The sequence below is a fragment of the Pieris napi genome, chromosome 23 (assembly GCF_905475465.1).
Source record: "Pieris napi chromosome 23, ilPieNapi1.2, whole genome shotgun sequence".
Taxonomy (NCBI): domain Eukaryota; kingdom Metazoa; phylum Arthropoda; class Insecta; order Lepidoptera; family Pieridae; genus Pieris; species Pieris napi.
Window position 1 is genome coordinate 7,176,725 of NC_062256.1, and position 21,775 is coordinate 7,198,499.

The window sequence follows — 21,775 nt, forward strand, 5'->3', positions numbered from 1 at the left end:
CGAGGTGTATTTTTAAATGAGCCTTCAGTTATACACTCGTAGAAATGTAGCAAATTCTAAACTTTTTTTTTATTTTTTTTTAAATGGCTTTTATTTGTGCCAACTAGGCACAAGGTACTTCGCTAGTGTCGTGTAGATGGAGAAGGCACGAAGGAGATTGATCGGTGAAAATAAAAATTAAAAAAAGTTGAAATTCGATTGTTAGTTTTAAAACAACATAGACAACACAAATATGAATAATAACATTAATAAATATCTACTATTTTCTATTTACGAATAATTTGTATATATATTACACTTTAATTTTATTGCTTTCTATATATTTACATAAAAATCTACAATATGGACTAAACTTAACATTAACAAACATTTAACACTTAAAGGATGGGGGACTTTAGGGGGAAGAACGTCATAGAGAGGATAGGTTAGTTTCTATTAAAATTAGGAGGGGAAAATATTTTACCAATTGCCGTCTCTGGAATAATAATATATATTTTATTGGCAAACGTCCAATTAAACGCTATATACACGAGTAACTGAAAATAAAATAGTTTACCGTAAATATAAAAAACAAATTTAAAAGGCTATAGAAACGCTTCGTAGCAATTACAACAGATTTCAGTTCAGTTGGCAGTTCTCACTTCGAAATAGCTGGTATTGGGTTCCATATCTCGGCAAAAAGTGCCTTAAAGTCGCTTAGTTATGGAATAACCAACCAGGTGATGCGAGAATTAAGAAGAAATCGTATGTTGCCAAGGAGCGATACAACTCATTTTCTAATAATAATCTTTATAACTTGCCTTGAAGTGTAAGTCGTCTATTAAAATCGATAACTTCAATCTTTAATTAAAAATTTCTGCGTATTACAATGTTCAAACTCAAACTCAATATAAACTCAATATTTTTAAAGACAATTCACACCAATTGACCTAGTCCCATGCTAAGCTGGTGAAGCTTGTGTTATGGGTACTAGGCAACGGATATACATACATATTATAGATAAATAGACATATAAATACATATTTAAACACCCAAGACCTAAGCACAACACCAAATGCTCATCACATCGATGTTCGTCTCAGCCGGGGATAGAACCCGGGACCCATGGATTCGCAGTCAGGGGTACTAACCACTAGACCAATGAGTTCATATAGGTAACCAAGTACACTTATGAATGTCAACAGAAAAGATGTTAAATTTATTCTACTCTCATTTACTACCAGTTCGCAAGTCAAGGGCGTAAGGCAAGAAGATTATTAAACAACTATAAGTGGGTTTATTTAACTAATTGTAACGCGAAGTTATGGTAGGCTGTACATTTTAGATCCTCAACAATAAATTCTGGTATAACTTAGTACGGTGTATTACCCATAGAGGGCGCCACGTTTCGGCCCTCAGGGCGCAAGGGCGGGCTTATCGAGCGTGGGCGGCGCGCATGTCATTTCACAAACTACATTTGCACTACGCGGCATCCAAAATTCTAACCGCACGCGAGCGTATTGCCGCTAGTTAACTTGTAGGTAAGTCTTTAGCGATTAAGTTTATTTATAAGTGCCATTTTTCTACAAATTTGACTATATATTTCCGTAATTGTTGATATGACATATAACATTTAGATAATTCTAAAATTATTGCGATATATAGTTCGTGCGTAGACACTTATTGTCAAAATCAAAAATATGTATATCTAAAACCATGACCTTGGTTTGCTAGCCGTATGCGGCTCATCTTTGATCTCTAAGCATTTTATTTGCATGTCAAATTGAGTTAAATACAGTCACGTCGTACATATCGCAACATTTAATTTTTCAAAGAATTTAAACTATTTTGAGAAAATTTACATAAATTGTTTGTAGTTCGATGTATACTTAATATAGCTTAAGAATATATCAATCTGCTTGTTACTTATTTATATATAGCGTATATACTTGGTTATATATATTATCTAATAACACAAAAGACTTAAAAAACGTGATATTGTCTACAAAGTTGCCAAAAATTTCGCGTAAATCAATAACGCTTCTAACGAAATTGCTCTCATCTATTCCGCAAGGAATGAACGCCTAATTGATAAATTAATTGGCTTTCTTCGTCCACTTAATAAGAAATTGAAATATATACTTAGTATGAGAGGAGCTAAAATTGGGGACTTTTTAACGGATTATTTTATTTACTATTAATAATTTGCAGTACAGTTACTATTAATTAGAGCAGTGTTGGCCTAGTGGCTTCAGCATGCGACTCAGCATCCCCTGAGGTCGTAGGTTCGATCCCCGGCTGTGCATCAATGGGCTTTCTTTCTATGTGCGCATTTAACATTCGTTCGAACGGTGAAGGAAAACATCGTGAGGAAACCGACATATCTTAGACCCAAAAACTCGACGGCTTGTGTCAGGCACTGGAAGCTGATCACGTACTTGCCTATTAGATTGAAAAATGATCATGAAACAGATTCAGAAATCTGACGCTGTTGTAGCGCCACAGATTTTTTTCAAAACAAAGCTTTGATGAATTTCCGCCCATTATAAATATCATAATTATATTATAAAATTCCAGAGCACTATAGTATTTAAGTACAATAAATTCTAAAAAAATTGCTAAATAATCTTTTCATTGGAAAGCATAAATGCAACTATAAATGATGTATCAGGGTGTTTTGTTTTTGTAATTCTTTTCCTCCAAATATTAATCGCAGACGTTTTTTTACGTCAGCGATTAATATTGCAGTTACAGAACTTTTACTTTAAAAAGAAAGAAATTGGTTTATATAGTCCAATCAAGTATTTGATACCACTTAATAGGGCCCTGATGAATTAAAACCGAATGACATTTTTTCTTTGACGTATATTAAACCACAGATAAAACCATCCGGTAACAAGTATATATCTCTTATCTGCTTTGAAACCACAATTGCGATTACTCAAGTAGGGCAAAATTTGCATAACATTTATTTTTAGTTTAGGCAAGTTTTCTACTATGAAGGACGTATATTTTTAGCTGATCTGAAATTTGTGATATGTAATCGACGGGGTATTTTTTTTTAAAGACAATTCACACCACTTGACCTAGTCCCATGCTAAGCTGGTGAAGCTTGTTTTATGGGTACTAGGCAACGGATATACATACATATTATAGATAGATAGACATATAAATACATATTTAAACACCCAAGACCTAAGCACAACACCAAATGCTCATCACATCGATGTTCGTCTCAGCCGGGGATCGAACCCGGGACCCATGGATTCGCAGTCAGGGGTACTAACCACTAGACCAATGAGTCAAATTGGTATAACCAAAAGTAATGTTTCTAGTATAACTTACCTCATATGTTTGACAAATGTTTATAATAACGTCACTACGAGAGAGTTATTCAATTTTGATATTAAAATACGTTTTCTAAAAGATCTATAGGAAGCAAAGTATTTTTCTGTTCAACTTGACTTGACTTATTGTCCCGTAACCCCTAGATGGGGCTGAGGGCGTCCAGTCAGTCTCTATCGGGTTCGGTCTTGAGCCTCGTATTTCACATCGCTCCAAGTCTCTCCGGCTTTGCCCCATCTGCAACTGTACGGCGCGATGTTTGCTTGGGACAGCTTCCACTTTCCTTGCGGGTTCCAATCAAACGCCTGCTTGGGGATATAATTGGAATCTCTTCGGAGTGTATGGCCTATTTCCACTTGCGTTGTTCTGCTGTTTCTGTATAAGACAACACCTTATGAATATGTTCGATATAGAGCCCAGCGGAGTTTAAGTAACAAACGTTCACGTTTATTGCAATTTCAGATGGAACAAGTCAGCAATTAAAATTGCTTTTATTTTAAAATCTAATACTCCAGAAAGTCTAGTTGAGTGGAGTAGTAGCCTACTGGATAAAGCATGCGCCTCTCAACATCATGCCTTCGAATCTGTTCTTTCAACTGTGACTCTCAACATCATCGTTCTTAGAAGTTTTAGAAGAAATCCTCTTTAATATTTTATTTATTAATAAGTGCGCAATGGATTGTTCTCTCTATGTTGCTCTTAGAGAGGACAAACATTGTGAGGAAACCGTTAATTCTTAGACCCAAATTTAGTCGCACATTAGTCCGATCACCTACTTATCAATAAAATGACAAAAAGCATATCCAATCAGAAGCTAGGACCTAAGGGTTCCCTGGATTATTGCGTTGTGTAGAGATGTGGAGTGGGGATTCTCTGTATCCAATTTACCATGGAGTTTCTTTCATTTTCATTCGGACTTTGTTTCATCATTGGACGTCAAGGAAATTCCACCAATATGACCTCGACGTCCGTCGTTCCACAACTGAGCGTTATTTAAGGTAGTTTTCGCCGCGTACCACCACTATGTGGAACCAGCTGCCCACTTTATTACCGAACCAATTCGACTTTGGGTTCATGAAAAGAGTGTACCAATTCATAAAAGGCCGGCAACGCACGCTACTTAACATGAGATCTCCATTAAGTTCCTGTAGGTTTGCCCCCTTTCTTATAGAAAAAAATAGTTAAAACGTTTAAGTATTCAAAAGTACTTTGATTTTTGGCTTTAAAATACTCGAACCGAATGTGTTTTTAAAGACGGTTTTTATTAAAACTTTAGTTGTAAATTTACCTCGAACGAATCGATGAATTAACTTATTACACCCACATTGCCAGACGTCATAGTTATACAGTGACACAGCGTGCCTAATCGTGTGGAAACCATGTTTTCACTTTATCTCTCCCATTGACGTATAAATACTATGGATTGACGTCAATAGATGCATATATAGGCTTTATGATGGTCCTAAATATACAATGATGTAGTTAGTGTATATACATCTTTAGTTCTAAACGTCTGAAGATGGTGAAACTGTAATGTCAGCTATAGCGATAGCGCCTTTAATTGGTGCAATTTCATGTTTATTCTTTCTGTTTTGTCCTATATGTACAATGTTTGGGGACAAGCCATCAAAACCATAACTTGTAAAAAACAACAACTTGTCCTAGCGCTTTAAGGCTTTTTAAAGAAATTTCAAAAAGGTTAGTCGACATCACAGGAGACCGAAGATCTGGCAGCTACCTCGGACAAAGAATTAGTCTAGCTATTCAAAGGGGGAACGCTGCCAGTATCTTCGGAACCTTGCCTAAAGGGACTCCTTTTAATGATATATTTTAGTTTATGTTAAGTATAGTTATTTATTTCAATGTATATTATTTTATTATTATAAGTATTTAGTTATATCTGTCTTTATAGTATTAATATAATAACCCCTAAATTAACAATAAGGGTTCAAGTTGAATGAACGCGCGACTTATAACTCACAGGATGTCTTCATTAAAAATGGTATAATCTTGTTGACTGCGACATAAAACCTTTATTGAAATATCTTAACTTTAATAACACGGTTTATGGCACGTTTACTGCCACTGCTGGAGAGTGATCGTAAAGTATCTAATAAACTCGATATCGACCTTCGATGTTAAATTATTGATATAGTCTTCTGTCAGGCGAAAGTATAAAGCGTTTCGTCCCAATCGCTATTACGAATTTTTCCACGTATTGATGTTTTTATTATAAATTTATATGTATACTAGCAGACCGGCCAAGCGTTGCTGTGGCTAAGGTCTTTGTTATATTTCATAGTAGTAAACTATTCAAGGGAAACGGTAGGAGAACACCAGTCATGGGGACCACCATGCTTTTTTGGTGGTAATGTCATTAAATTGTAGCTTATGTGAAACGTTGGTAATTTCAACACAGCGCCATCTGTTAGAATTGTGACTATCCAATAATAAACAAATAATTTGCAATTAAATAATATTGCGGGTATAAATCGAGATGTAAGCTATCCTATCTTTTAAGTTAGATCAAACCGCACACGGTGTGTAAATTTGATTGAAATCGGTTCAGTAGTTTAGGAGTCCATAGCGGACAAACAACGTGACACGTAATTTATGTATATTAAGATATAAATACTGTATATAAAAATAAATAAATCAGTGGCGCTGCAACCTATTTAGGCCACATAGGTCATTAGGGCCTCTGATTTCTGTATCTGTTACATGATCATGTGTCAAATCCGTTTCCTCACGTTTCCATGTTAAATGCGCACATAGAAAGAAAGTCCATTGGTGCACAGCCGGGGATCGAACATCCTATTTCAGGGATGAGAGTCGCAAGCTGAAGCCTCTAGGCCAACACAGCTAATCACATAAAAATATTAGTACTGTATAGCGTACCTAAAAGGGGGTTCGAAACATATTCCTTAGGGAGGTTAGAAGTTACTGGGAACTAACGGAATTTCCAAATTTAGATATTGATTTTTTCAAATAAAGAACGACCAATGTTCTATAAATTTTTGATCAAAATACCAAGCTGTAATCTGTGTAGATTTATAAAATAGATTTTTAATTGTAGTATTAATATCACGTTACTAGCGATTTTAATGTTTTGGTATAACGTACATCCTATTAAAACCTGCGCTATAAAGAGAAAACGAAATAGACTTCCGTGTTCGTCTTTGTATTCTAGCTATACATATTAACAAATAACATCATCCATATATTATAGAAACACGAATTTATTAAATCATAATACGGACGTAACTCGACCTTTCATGCTTTTCAAAATTAAAATAAATTAATAAAACAGTGGCGCTGCAACCTTTTTAGGACTGGGCCTGTATCTGTTTCATGATCATTTGAAAGGTGGTCAGCCTGTGCGTGACACACGCCATCGATTTTTTAGGTCTAAGACAAGCCGGTTTCCTCACGATTACGTCACCGTTCGAGCGAATGTTAAATGCGCAAATAAAGTCCATTAGTACACAGCCGAGAATCGAACCTACGACCTCAGGGATGAGAGTAGCACGCTGAAGCCACCAATATGGCTCCATTATCCAGAATTAATATAATAAATTCACGTTCGACTTTAATTAGGTATAATGAAAATGCATAATTGCAAGTATTGCTGCACTTAACAAAGCTTAATGCGTTTATATGTTACTAGTATTATTCGATTTGAGCTCCCGCACACCGGTAGGGGACGTAATTGGGTCAGGGAAATTGGGCCAAGGGCAGGTTGCCGTTCAATGTTATAAGGGTCGTATTTCGAAGAATCAGTTTGTATACTGAGTAGATTTATTAGTTTAAAACTTTGCCAACAAATTGTAAAATATTATTTCTAGAAATAAACAAAAATAACAATAAAGATTACTACAAGTAAAAAGCTTAATACTTATTAATATACTATACCAAAGCGAGAAATATAAATGATGACTTATTGAACGAATGATTTAGTAAGTCAGAGTTTTGGTCTTTGTATGGTTTAAAACTTTGTTCAATGTGTTAAAGAATCTAGGTTTAGATAATAACCGTCCATATCACCTCAACATCCGTCTTTTCACAACTGGGCGTGTTTCTTAAGGCAAGTTATGCCGTTTTTTGCAATTTACCACCACTATGTGGAACCAGCTGCCCACTGAAGAATTTACCACTGTAGTTTGTATAAATGTAATAATAGCAGGCTTGATTGGATCGCGACAAATGCATAATATAAGAAAAGTTTTCCAGCCAACCACAGTAGATTAAGTTACCAATCCAAATATTAGGCTGGCGCTAAAAATTGCCATACACATTCCAAATTATAGAGGATGAGAAAAAATACAGTTAATAACAAAACTTCATTTGTACAGCAAATAACAGTTCTCAAGCAGCTAGGTGAGGGGTACCGGGTTCGATTCCCGGTTCGAGGGCAAGTTTTAATTTAATTTAAATTTGTTCTCGGCCTTTGGGAGGGTTGTGCGGTACCGGGCGAGTGTCTAAACCGTACATGGAGGACATGGTCGAATTTCTAAGGCAAAAAGCACGAATTATAAAAATCTCATACTTGAAGCTGGCTAATGCACAAACAGTGCCAGAGCTATTAAAAAAAAAACAGTTCTCAAACAAATGTTTTATTAACAAAGTTACGAAACAGCTATTTAATCTTACAAAAGACTCTTGACGTGACGTCTTTGCCTCAAAATGGATTCCAAAAACAATTTCTTTTCAATATGTCAAGGAGGCTTAAGAGGAGAAAAAACTCAATTTATGTTATAACGAGTTTACTTTGAATTTATTGGGAGTTTTTATATAAAATAATTGAAATGGGAAATATCCATTTGCTTGTGATCGTCATATATTTATGTTTAAATCTAGAAACTAGACTTCAGTCTGCGGGCAATAAACTTAGTCAATTATTATATATTTTTATTTGATTTCTAGTATTCCCACAGTTACAATCTACATCATTACACAATAAATTAAAGCCAAAAAGGAATACAAATTTAAAACAAAAACAATAATTCAAAAGAAAAACACTTTTTGTTATAAATAATAATATAGTAGACCGAGGCGAATCGGATCACTTTTTCTTTGAGGTTGAGTAAATCATACTAAAGTGTTATATAATGTTATTTTTATTAATAAAATCGTAAGAAGTATTAATAACCTATGAAACAAACATTTGAAAACTTAAATCATACATATATTCTCTTAATTACCTATTAAAAACTAAAAAAAGGAAAATATCCGAATCGCCCCAACTGTCGGGGTGAATCGGATCGTACACAACATATAACAAAATTTTAAGGTATAGTGTTAAATAACTTTGGAATCAGTAAAAATATATAATAATAAGATCAATTTTGATTATTGGCACATAAATTCACATATATATGGTCCTTTTTTTCTGTAAGCTCGTGAACGGTACTGAAAAAATCTTAGCAGCTTTACGTAAGGTAAACTCTTTGTTCTGGACTTTATATACAGCTTCTTTAATTTTTTCTTGTGACCATTCTCCGGCGGTCATGAAATAAATATGAATCAATAACCTCAAACATGTAATAAATCAGTTTAAAAGTATCATCCAATTCGCCCCTAAGGATATGATCCGATTAGCCCCATAATTAGGACTTTTGAAATACATATTTTAGACGTTAACCTCTAAGATTATACTTAAAAGCTAATTGGTTCTTTAATATAAACACCTTGCTTAACAATATAAGCCAATGTAGTTGAATTTTAAGACAAATCCGTCATATGACACAAAGAAATCGTAAGTACGCGTACCTTAGATGAGCGCCAAATTGCGACACACACAAAAAACCGAGTGGCTGACGATCGGCATTGCCACTGATCCACAAGCGCGATCGAAATACTGCTTATGTCGGGAGGTGCTCAGTAAATGAAGAGACATAAAACGCCGGTTGAGTGCGTTCTATGTGATTGTGATATTTGAATTATCAACAGATTTCTAATTTTGATCCGATTCGCCCTGTGATCCGATTCGCCTCGGTCTACCCTATATTTCGACGTTCGTGACGTCGAAATTATAAGATGCATTCTTTATTATAAATGAGAGAGTAAAAAGATTCCAAATAGATTTTTATAATTTTAACTATAATTAATATAAATTTTATCATTATCACTTTTATGCCAGTAGATTAAAAAGTACTTCTTTAATAGCTTAAGCGGAAATATATCCACACCCCACATACACACCATCACACATTCGGTATTATTTTGTTGTTGTTTTATAATATTCATGTTAGCTGTAGGATTACGAAATAATTAATAAATATTTTTCTACTCGACATTTTACACTCGACTGTGCTAAGCATTCCAAAGATTTGAAATTAATTTATATCAGATAAAGAAGTATTATTCCATACATATGTATTAAAATTGTCCACATCGTATCCCTAACTTTCGTTACTGAACCAACTAAACTCGTGATTCGTCGACATCGTCGCAAAAGTTTTAATTGCTTTGTTTTGTTCCATTCTTTATGTCTAGGTAATTTTATATCTTATGTAGTTTTGCACTTCTTGTGCTCACCTTATTTAATTATTATCACCTTTTTTTGATGTTACATTAATTATATATTTTATTATTTCCCCTATAGTGACCAATCCAGTAATAGTATGTTTCTTCCAGGTATTCTAAGACAATCATGAAAAGCAATATTTAAGTTATGAGTGCAGTAGCTAGACGGAAAACACATCAAGATGGACGTCCAGAAGCAACAATTGTGCCCTCGGCTTGTGGACTACTTGACTATCGTCGGGGCACGACCATATACCACTGGGAAGGGCATGGCTCCAGTTCAGGTAATGAAGGTCACGTCGGCCCACACGACAACCCACAGGTTCACTGGTATTAGCAACAATAAATACTTTAAATAGCTGATTCCAAAATGGACAAAACAGTATTAATCAACAATACTTCTTATTTGTATTTCTGAAATTAAAGATTATTCATTTAATCATGCTACGTATAATTTGTCTTACAATTTTCTTAACCTACAAAGTAATAATAAAAATAATTACTAAGAAAATACAAACAAATTTAAAAAGTTTGGTCCCTGTGGCAGTGTACCTTTAACGCTGGCACCATTTCCTTGCTGTATTGCGAGGAAATTCTGCCAAACGATACTTAATCGTTGAGCTAGGAAAGCACCAGTTTTGGGGTCATAGATACTTTCTTTCATCTCTACCAGGCGCCAAAAAAATATAGTAAATGAATTTTTTGTTCTTAGTAAATAAATTTGTATAATTACTTTATTTATATACGAGTTATAAAGGTCTTATTAGAGCTTTTGGAAGTCGGGAAACGGTACCAATTCGCTGTAAATACGAATCATTTGATCATGGTCCACGCACAGAGGAACTATACTGGAACTTAAAAATATACGTCAACTAGCGAATCCGACAGACGTTATCCTGCATGATATTTCAAGCGATTAGGAAATTAAACAAAGTATGAAAGTACCGACTGCAGCGCCATCTGCCGGGATGATTTGTGAATCTAAAACATCCAGGGCTCCGCCCAAACGCATACAAAAAAAACATTCAAATCGGTCTAGCCGTTTAAGAGGAGTTTAGGGACACTCGTACACAATATATATATATATGTTAGCTATCCTATATTTTAAGTTAGATAAAACTGCACACGGTGTGCAAATTTGATTGAAATCGGTTAAGTAGACAAACAACGTGACGCGTAATTTATATATATTAAGAATTTATATATATTAAGATTAGTAAACCTCTTTTTGAAGTCGGTTAGTAATTTAACCTTAATTCTCTAATAAATAAAGCTCGATATATACCAAGCTCGTTATATTTGTTTACCCTATAAGTCTCGTACTATAGTTTTCTAGTAAATACTATTTTCTAAAGAAATCTCTTGTGAAGAATTTATGTAGTAGCGTAAGAATTCCTAACAATAGAATTGCGAAGTCTGATCTTGACATTATTGAACATAAGCTATGCAATTTCTTTTATATAATTTCCATTCACGTATTAAGTCGTAACTATTTCTTTGCTTTCAACGAACTATCGACACTAATAACAATACCGACTTAGGGGCCTGCAAAAATATAGCGTACTATTCCTTTAAGATCGGCAACACGCCCAATTACCTGCGGGCGTGGCAGGTCCATGGGCGGTTAGCCCCTTATTCAATGCTTAAGCTTATTGTCTCATAAAAAATAGGATACTTTTGAATTATTCAGCGGCCTAGGGAATATTTACGTAATAAAACGCTGTTTAAAAATATAAGAATAAAGCTTCAATTACGCTATTTTGCTGGTAGCGGTGGCCATTACCTTACTGGATAAAATAACTAACTTAATTTATCGATTCGAAGTAGTTTGATTTTTATCGATTCGAATTAAAAATTTATACAATTAGTAGTTATTGTTATTTATACATATAAAAAAACTATCTGACCCAGCAAACATTGTTTTGTCATGTATATTTTTTTAGTTCAATAAAAATAACTATCTACTATAATAAAAAATAGGGGTGGTGGTCTTAGATGGTCTAGAGGGGTGAAAATTAAGGGTTGTATGTATTTTTGTATTTTGTAAAAAAAACAAAAACAATTATCTAAAAATTAAAAATTTAGGGGATTTGAAAGATAGATAGTAGCCGATTCTCAGACTTACAGAATATGCATAAAAAATTTCATAAGAATCGTTCGAGCCGTTTCGGAGGAGTATGGGAACGAACGAATTAGATAGATTTTTTTTGTCTAACGATTCTAGTAACATTTAGTTATGTTTATAATGTTTTTGTATCACTTTTGCGTTCACTGTACTTTGCATATAGTTGGATAGTATTGATTTTATATATGTGATTTAGCGTGATGTAGGTACATTCAATTAAAAAATTGGAGATCGGACTATTGGACAAAGAAAGCCTCTGGAATTTTTATCGTTATACTAGCTGATCCGGCAAACTTCGTTTTGCCATGTTTATCATTTATAATAAAAAATAGGGGTTGATCGTAGAGGGGTGAAAATTAGGAGTTGTATGTATTTTTTAATGCTGTATCATAAAAAAATAAAAACAGAAAAAAATATCTAAAAATAAAAAAAATATTTAGGGGTGGACTACCCCTACCATTTAGGGGGATGAAAAATAGATGTTGGCCGATTCTCATAGATACCGGATAAGCACAAAAAATTTCATCAAAATCGGTCAAGCCGTTTCGGAGGAGTATGGCAACAAAAACTGTGACACGAGAATTTTATATATTAGATAAAAACTATATTTTAAACAGTGTTAGGTAAATAAAGATGAATTCTTAAAAGCACAATTTCACAGGCCCCGGAGCTGTTACGTCGCTATCCGCTAACAAACCACGACGACTTTCCACTACCGCTGGACATGGTGTACTTCTGTCAACCCGAAGGTTGTGTTTCCGTAGCTCAGCGAAGACAGTTGGCCCATTTGTCTGCTAGAGATACCACTTCCTTCGTCTTCACGCTAACTGATAAGGATTCAGGTAAGTTAAGAAGTAAACTTATAATTATTAGGAGGGTAAGGAGTGGCCAAGCGTTTTATGAAAAATAACTTGCGGCTGGCAATAGAAAACTCACTATAAAAAGTAAAAATTCACAATAAAATAAATAGTAAATAGGGCTCTACAACCTCTTTAGATCTTGGCATCAGATTTCTGAATCTGTTTCATGATCATTTTTAAATCTAATAGGCAAGTAGGTGATCAGCCTCCAGTGCCTGACACACGCCGTCGAATTTCCTTAAAAAGCCTTACAGTGCTAGGACTCCACGGACCAAGGGTCTCGACACCGAATGCGACAAAATCATAAGAACAATAATCATATTCATATTTTAGTATAATTAATGTAGATATTTTTTAAATGTCTCTGCTTCGCGCTCCTATGTACCAGTGTCTAATGCTAAAAATAAATAGGTGTTTTAGTGAGCTTTCTTGATAGAACTTTCCAAGGCGATAGTAACATAAAACTTGATGAAAAATTTCTCTGTAAAAAGTTTTTACTTTGAATGTGAATGTCTAAAGAAATTTCTTTCGAAGATAAAAAGAAAACATCGAATCAGAATCTATTACGTACATCGTTACAATTCGACTTAGGGTTCTTCAAGAAAAGATCGTACCAATTCTTAAAAGGCAACACATTTGCATGTCTTCTTGCAATAGGAGTATCCATGGGCGGTATCACTAAACATCAGATGAGCCTCCTGCCCTAATTTAATTGATGGTTGGGTTGAATTACTACCAGAGCCATTACTCGGCTACTTCCCATAGCGATACCGATTTCAAGAATAAGTTTTTGTACCACGCAATCGCAAGATTTCAGAGCAGTGTTGATCGCAGCGTGCGACTCTCATCCCTGAGGTCGTAGGATCGATCCCTGGCTATGCACTAATAATCTTTCGGTAATTGAGCAGTCAACACTCGCTCGTATGGTGAAGGAAAACATCGTGGTGAATCCGGCATGCTTGAAAAAAAACTGTGCGTGTGTCAGGCACAGAAGATTGATTTACTTGTGTTTATTAAGAAAAATAAATGAGAACGGATACAGATATCTAAGGCCCTGACTTTGAAGGTTATAGCGCAACTGGTTTTTATTTCCCCAAGGTTGCGTCATCAGCGCTATCAGGCTAATAGGGATCGTTATCGCTGTTGCCATTGGACTCTTCCTCTTCTACGGGCGCTGTCCTCATTACAATGAAATATCAGCCATATGAAATGTGTTCTTGTCTTTTAGGAAGAACGCGTTACGGTATATGTGTGAACTTCTACCGAGCTGTGGAGCGGGCTCCCGTCCCAGGACCACGAGACCGTGGTCTTCTGAGGCGGGAGTCCTGGCGAAAGTCAATGGAGAAAAGTTCAGACTCTGCCTTTTCCAGGTGATCATTTATTTCTACCATATTATTTACTATGAAAACATTCCTTAATATGGGATAATTACCATTCGGTATGATTGCTTTCTTGTTTGGACTTGTACTCTTTAATAAAAAGAATTATTAAAATAGAGTAAAAAATTAATTTTATAGCGTATTTCCTGTAACACAAAACTTTGTTGTAAGTTGTTTTGTGATGGTGACGAATGCAACTTTAAAGTATGAAGATGTAGAATGTAACTTTATATTATATTCGTTCGATAAGTCCAAATCCATTATAAATATATAATATTCATCAGAATACCAAAGTAAATAGGCCTGCTAATTCGATTCTTATCGCATTTTACCGAATATTTTTGTTGTAAGAAGTGTTTTTGTTAACAAAAAGTTAACACTTTTAGAAAGAATAATTTGCAGCGAAATTTCTCTTACTTATATTTTCTAAGAAGGCAATTGTTTAGTCAAAGCACCAAGTAATTGTTTAGAAGCGTGGCAAAGGAGATTGCTCTATAAAAAGAAGAGAAGTTCTAAATCAAATTGACCGAATCAAAGACAGTGATATGACCGAAGTGGTCTCGCCTCTAAAATCAAACCTAAGGCAAGAACTTGTTCCAGTGACTATAGGAGCAGCAATTTAGCGCCGAGTGATTCGGAAAGAGAATGCAGTGCACCGCGTTTCGCAGCAGCTCCAGATTCTGAAAGCGGTGGGGAACATACCCCAAGCCCTAGAGCTACAAGGAAACGACAGGTATGTTAATCTGTTTTTGTTTCCTCTTGCGACTGTACAAACCAGTGGTTATAGAAGATTTTTATTGAACTACAACGTTCTGCCTTGCGATTCTGTAACTCACTTTTCGAACTCTCACAGCGGTTTTCACAGCGGCGGTCGCGCTCATTTTACGATTTGGCATTCTGATAAACAATAAACTACAAGCTCCCTCCTTATTGGAATGCCAAATCGTAAAATTACTGCTATACGACTGATTTGAGCGCGACCGCCGCTTCAAAAACCGCTGTGAGTGTTCTAAAAGTGAGTTACAGAATCGCAAGGCTGCTGTGGAATCATGTGTAAGTTTGCACTCATCAAATGCGGTTTTGATGAGTATTTGATGGAAATCTTAAAAAAAATTAATCGACTCTAATTGCTGCAATGATGGCTTGAGCGTGCAATTCTCAGTTGTTATTATATAAAATTTTTGTTAGCTGCAGGAATACGAAATAAATAAATAAAATCTGTTCTCTAATCAATAATATCTAACCTCATAAAATCAAAAGCGTTGATTTTTAAACATTTACATAACCTAGGTCAATCTCTAACAGCCCTGAATGATGTCCCATATGACAGAAAACACGCGATTTAGCATGACGCAAAAATTACGTGATTCGAAAACATAATCGAAATCTCTATTATATAGCTTGCTTTCTAATTTTTACTTTTTTCTTTAAACATCATAAAGATAAAGGCTAGAAAGACGACCTGGTATTTTATTTTAATGTGGTAGACCTAGACAGTTAAATGGTTTTGAAATGTGTGTGTTAAATTAAGATAAATCAGTGGTTGGGCCTCAGATTTCTGTATATGTTTCATGATCATTTGTAAGTCTAATAGACAAGTAGGTGATCAGCCTCCTGTGTCTGACACACGCCGTCGAATTTTTGGGTCTAAGGCAAGCTGGTTTCCTCACGATGTTTTCCTTCAATGTAGAGCGAATGTTAAACGCGCACATAGACAGATAGTCCATTGGACCACAGCCGGGGATCGAAACTACGACCTCAGGAATGAGAGTCGCACGCTGAAGCCAATACTGCTGAAATATAATGTAAACACAAAATAAACTGCGGTCGGAATAGCACAGATTATTGTCGGCTTTTCTACATAAAACTGAAACTGTCTTTTGTTTCAGCGTATACGCAACCATTCCTTAACCTCCCTCTGCCTCCTGTCCCATCACCCCTTCTTTTCCACGTTCCGCGAGTGCCTCTTCATCCTCAAGAAATTGATCGATGCCTGCAACGAGTCTTCCAGTCCACGGCGCGTTGGTGCGTCCAGACAAATATTTAGGTAAGGTGATAATGGCTGTTGTATTTTTCGCAGTAGTCAAAGGTTCCCGATACCTTAAAAAATAGTACGGCGTCGTAATTTTTGGAAATAAAAATTAAATTTTACGATGCGCGCGCACCGTGACACAAAATTATAAGTATGGGCGCCGAGCGTGCGCGAGCGAGTTAGGAATAAGACAATCTACAAGTAAAAAGAAATAGAATATGCGTGACGTTAGCAGCTATGCCAAGAATTTTGAATGACCATAATGACATTTGTAGTACCTTTTAAACAAATAAAGGTGTTTTTATTATTTTTTCAAAGAAATTTAGCAATGCTTTTTCATAAAGACCTATTGTTACTTAGTTAAAAGGTTATGAAACATACCCAGTTATTAAATTGAAATAATAATATAATAAAATAATAAATAATAATAATTATTAATATTAATTAATAATTGAATAATATACTAAATATTAAATATTGTTAAATTATTAACGCTAAATATTTATTATTAATTACTTAATATTTAAAAAAAAAGGCCCAAGAAGTATAACTTCTTACGCGCGTACATAAGTACACGCTCCATTTTTTTATTTATTTTTTTATTTTGTGGTTGTTTGTTTAATTCTTTCCTTTGATAGATTTCTTATGTTCTAATGTAATTGATGTGTATATGTGTTAAGCTTCTGATGTCAGTTTTACTTGTATTTTTAGGCATGCACATTGTTTGAGAATGTATACATAATAAATAAATGGTAGCCATAGAGTTTTGATGACTGCCATAGAGTTTGACACGCTGCTATCTTGCGTATTTCCTCACGCAACTGTTATTTGTCCTGCGTACAAAGTCCACGTAATAGTAGCTTCATTATTAAGATCATTACTAACCTTTGGCTGTCAGTATAAACAGCCTATGATCTTTTCGGCGGATGGGAATGCCTTAAATTTCCTCGGAGATGGAGACAGCCGTCCGAGACATCAAATTGTTTTTTCGATTCCGGATCATAATGAAGTCACGTTTTGTCCATAGTTACGAATCGAGACAAAAATCGGACATGATCTTGTTGTAGCAAATTCAAACATGATTCTGAAATTCTCGTTTGTATCTGCGAGTCAAAAAGCATTCTGTGCGCTGGCTCACTTTCTACATAGTCAAGTCAAGTCAAGTCAAAATCATTTATTCATATAGGTAACACAATGTATGAACGTCAAAAATAAATATGTATGTGAAATGCTTCTTACTTTGCCAGTTCTCAAATCAAGGGTGTAGAACGGAAGAACAGAACTGGCAATAATGTACGGTTTAAATTTATTTATTGACAACATTTGTATCTCACTTGGGATTTTGTTGAAAAAACGTATACCTTGGAAAGAATTACTAGTTTTATGCAGGCTTGTGGTTGGTGCGCCAATTTTATCTTTATTACGAGTACTATAATTATGGAAGCTACTATTATTTTTAAAGATATCTATATTTTCATAACTCTTCATTTCTTCTTTGCTATTAAAAAGTGACGATCCGATCCGACACAACTCAAACAAATGACTTCTGTTTTTAAAAAATAAAAGAGGATTGATTGCTTCTTTTTTTACACGCTTTATATTAGCTTCATCTGTATGTATGTATGTATATGTAACCGACTCGATTTTGACCCACTTTAAACGGACAGATTTTATTCAAATTTTGCGCACCTGTCAAAGATCGATGACAGGACGAATTTTACGGTACTTTCCTCAATACGATAGTGCCAGTTTAACAGCTCAAACGTAGGATTTTACATTGCACTTAGACACGAACTCTATTCGTACAATGTATCTTTATGCTTTCAACAACACCCACGCTGTTTCTAGTACTCTATTCAAATACATTTGTGGCGATAATAAATATTTATATTAATATTATTGTAAAAGGTGGTTCGCAACCCAAATTAATGAGAAATTTCATTTAGAAACTTGATCTTTGACTCCAACGCTAATTGGGAAAACTTTTAATAACGCCCGTCTTTGATTTTAGAAATATAATATGGCTATATCTATCACATACGTGTTTAAACGAAAGGAAAAAAAATTAATACATTTAACTAAGTAATACCTTGTTCGGTTGCGTTGTGTGATGGTGTGAATGTGATGGTATGTACGTATGTATGGTATTTACTTATAATATTCGTTTGCTTAAACTAATCAAGGCTTAAATATCGGTTATTGTATGTCCGGGCTGCGCGATACAAGACTGAGTTTTTGTTGTTATGTTACACAATATGCTTGGGAGCGAATCAATATTGGCTGCTCAGAAAGCTCGTGTATTAACCAAATATTATCAGTCGCGTGGTTTCCTCATAGCCTAATACATACTCTCTAAAATTTTCTCTAACTAAAGAATAAAGTAAATTTTCTTAACCTACATAATAAAAATTAATAATAAGAAAATCAAAACAAATTTAAAAAGTTTGGTGCCAACAACAGGGGTGGCAGTGTACCTTTAACGCTGGCAGCATTTCGTCGCTGTATTGCGATACTTATTCGTTGAGCACCAGCTCTGGTCACGGGTACTATCTACCAGGCGCCAACTTAAATCTTTAATAAGCGCCTGTGCACTTGAACCCCACGGCCCAAGTGTCTCTACTCCAAAGGAAACAAAATCGAAGTTGGAGGAAAGACTCTTATATTTGAACCGTCTATTATTTTCCGCCTACTCTGCGGCCGCCCCATCTTTTTTGTTTCCGCGGGAGGTAAAAGCCTAAACAATTGAACATCACGATAAAAATTTAATTCTTTCAGAGATACAGTATGGTCAGTATTAACGGGCCAAGCGTACGACAATACACCTACAATAGTATTACACGATGTAAAAGAGATAGAGACGTGGATTTTGCGTCTTCTCTCCGCACCGGTACCAGTTCCGGGAAAAACAAGAGTGGAGCTAGAGGTTTTATCGCCGACTGCGCATGCGCCGCTAGTATTTGCCCTGCCCGATCATACCAGATTCACCCTTGTGGACTTTCCTTTGCATTTGCCGTTGGAATTACTGGGTACGTACTAAGAATTAAAAGTTTATGTAGGTAGCAAGTAAAGTAATTATTAGATTGCGGACCATAACCCCCGCGAACTTCGTTTCTCCTTAGATTTTCCTAGCCTACCTTTTTAGTACATACCGACATGGAACATTTTGCTATGCTACCAGAGACTGTTTGGTTTTCCGAAATGAAAACTTTCAGGTTTTTCTGTGAATTTTCCTCTATATAAACCTCAGAGTTCAATTCATAAGATTTTAATTAACATTAACATTTGACAACATTTAGGGGGTTGAAAGATAGGTAGAAGCCGATTCTCAGACTAACTGAATGTGCATAAAAAAATTCAGAAGAATCGGTCGAGCCGTTTCGGAGGAGTATGGGAACGAACATTGTGACACGGGAATTTTATATATTTGGTTAAAATATTAAATAATATCTTTCTTTTAATCTGAACCAATGTATAGATATGTCAGTTATCAAAATAAACCAATAACTTTTAAAACGTTTATCTCTAGGTGTGGACACGTGCTTGAAGGTCCTCACGCTGATAATCCTGGAGAACAAAGTGGTTGTTCAGTCGCGTGACTACAACGCTTTATCAATGTCTGTGATGGCGTTAGTCTCTATGTTATACCCACTCGAATATATGTTCCCTGCAATACCATTGTTACCGAGTTGTATGAGCTTCGCGGAACAGTTGCTATTGGCGCCTACGCCCTTTTTGATCGGAATACCAGCGACATTTCTCACTTATAAAAAGAATTTTAAGTAAGTATTAAAATATATTAACACTAGCTGACCGGGCAAACGTCGTTTTGCCATGTATATCATTTATAATAAAAAATAGGGGTGATCGTAGAGGGGTGAAAATTAGGGGTTGTATGTATTTTTTAATGTTGTATCATAAAAAAATAGAAATTAAAAATTTGATCTAAAAAATAAAAAATAAAATTTAGGGGTGGACTACCCCTAACATTTCGGGGGATGAAAAATAGATGTTGGCCGATTCTCATAGATACTGGTTAAGCACAAAAAATTTCATCAAAATCGGTCAAGCCGTTTCGGAGGAGTATGGCAACGAAAACTGTGACACGAGAATTTTATATATTAGATGTTCGATAGTATCAATTTAGACACTTAGCTACATATTATATAGAAAATATAAAGTAATCACGCGCTACAACCTTTTTAGGTCTGTGCCGAAGATTTCTGTATCTGTTTTATGATTATTTGTCAATCTAATAGGCAAGTAGATGATCAGCCGTAGACTTTTTGGGTCCAAGGCAAGCTGGTGCCCTCACGATGTTTTCCTTCAACGTTCGAGCGAATGTTAAATGCGCACATAGAGAGAAAGTAAATTGATACACAGCCGGGGATCGAACCTACGACCTCAGGGATGAGGGGTGATGAAGCCACAAGACGAACAGAATTCCAAAAATTTTTGTATATCTGTATTTTTACCACAGACTAAAAAATTACTAGATTTTAATGCTTTTACGAAAGACATAAATGAACCTTAATATATAATTAAAGGAAAAATTTTACGAAAGACTAGGCGGTATAGTCAAAAGACTATATAGCCTGTGCCATGGGCGAAAAAAAAATGACTTTAATGCAGCTTTCACGGAACGATAGCAATCTAAAATCTAATTTGACGATAATAATCCTAATATAAATTTCCTTTAACAAGATTACCTGACGATATCTGGCTGGTGGATTTGGACGCGACAAAGCTCACCAGTCCCACGGGGGCTGATCAAGAATTGCCACCTCTACCGGAACCAGAAAGCTCAGTTCTAAAAAGCCATTTGAAACAGGTATGACGTCATAATCGGCTCAAATTAATAAACATAGTTTAAGCTAATACAGGCGCAATGACACTCTAATTTCAAAATCCGGTCAATTGTCAATCTTGCAAAACTTGACAGACATTAAAACTAAGAAGTAGAAAATAAGTCTTTGGGTCACATTTAACATTATAACTAACGTTATTTCAATCAAAACTTTCTACTACTATTTTATGTAGAACTCTTTTGTATGTAATCATTGTTTCTGTCACTCTATTTCCAACAATTCAACACTATATCCTCGGTATGCTGTGTTTATGTATAAAGCATTTATAACCTCTTTTCCTCAAGTATTTTTCTTATACAATCATTAATAATATTTTACTGGGCATCCTATTTGCCGAAGCCGCGCACTAATTATTTGGAGATGTCTATTAATAAGGAAATATTAGCGTGTTTAATTAATTTAAAGGGGCATTTATACACGTCATAAAGCCCCAATAAAACTAGTACGCCTGTCCGATGGCGATGAGCATTATGTTCGTGTATAATATTCAGTTGCTCATGTACATTTTTTTTAACATTAAAGATCAGTAAATTGTTTAAACCTTTATAAAGATTTAATGTATATGGTCAAAATACTTTAAAATTTTCTATATTCAGTGCTCATATTAATTCGTTGTAAATCTTTTAATTAGAAGCTAAATTAATAAAAATGTTCGTGATTATAAA

At 35.0% G+C, this 21,775-nt stretch overlaps 1 protein-coding gene across 1 annotated transcript in view; it reads left to right on the forward strand.

Annotated features, from left to right (window-relative positions):
* The first annotated feature begins 1,424 nt into the window (after positions 1-1,424).
* Positions 1,425-21,775, forward strand: part of LOC125061485 (MAP kinase-activating death domain protein) — a 59,674-nt gene continuing 39,323 nt past the window's right edge. Inside the window, exons 1-9 of the mRNA XM_047666956.1 lie at positions 1,425-1,520; positions 9,961-10,133; positions 12,636-12,816; positions 14,063-14,204; positions 14,814-14,946; positions 16,103-16,260; positions 19,021-19,271; positions 19,772-20,024; positions 20,947-21,073. Of these exons, the coding sequence (XP_047522912.1) occupies positions 10,032-10,133; positions 12,636-12,816; positions 14,063-14,204; positions 14,814-14,946; positions 16,103-16,260; positions 19,021-19,271; positions 19,772-20,024; positions 20,947-21,073 (1,347 nt within the window). The 5' untranslated portion in view covers positions 1,425-1,520; positions 9,961-10,031. The remainder of the gene's footprint in view (positions 1,521-9,960; positions 10,134-12,635; positions 12,817-14,062; positions 14,205-14,813; positions 14,947-16,102; positions 16,261-19,020; positions 19,272-19,771; positions 20,025-20,946; positions 21,074-21,775) is intronic.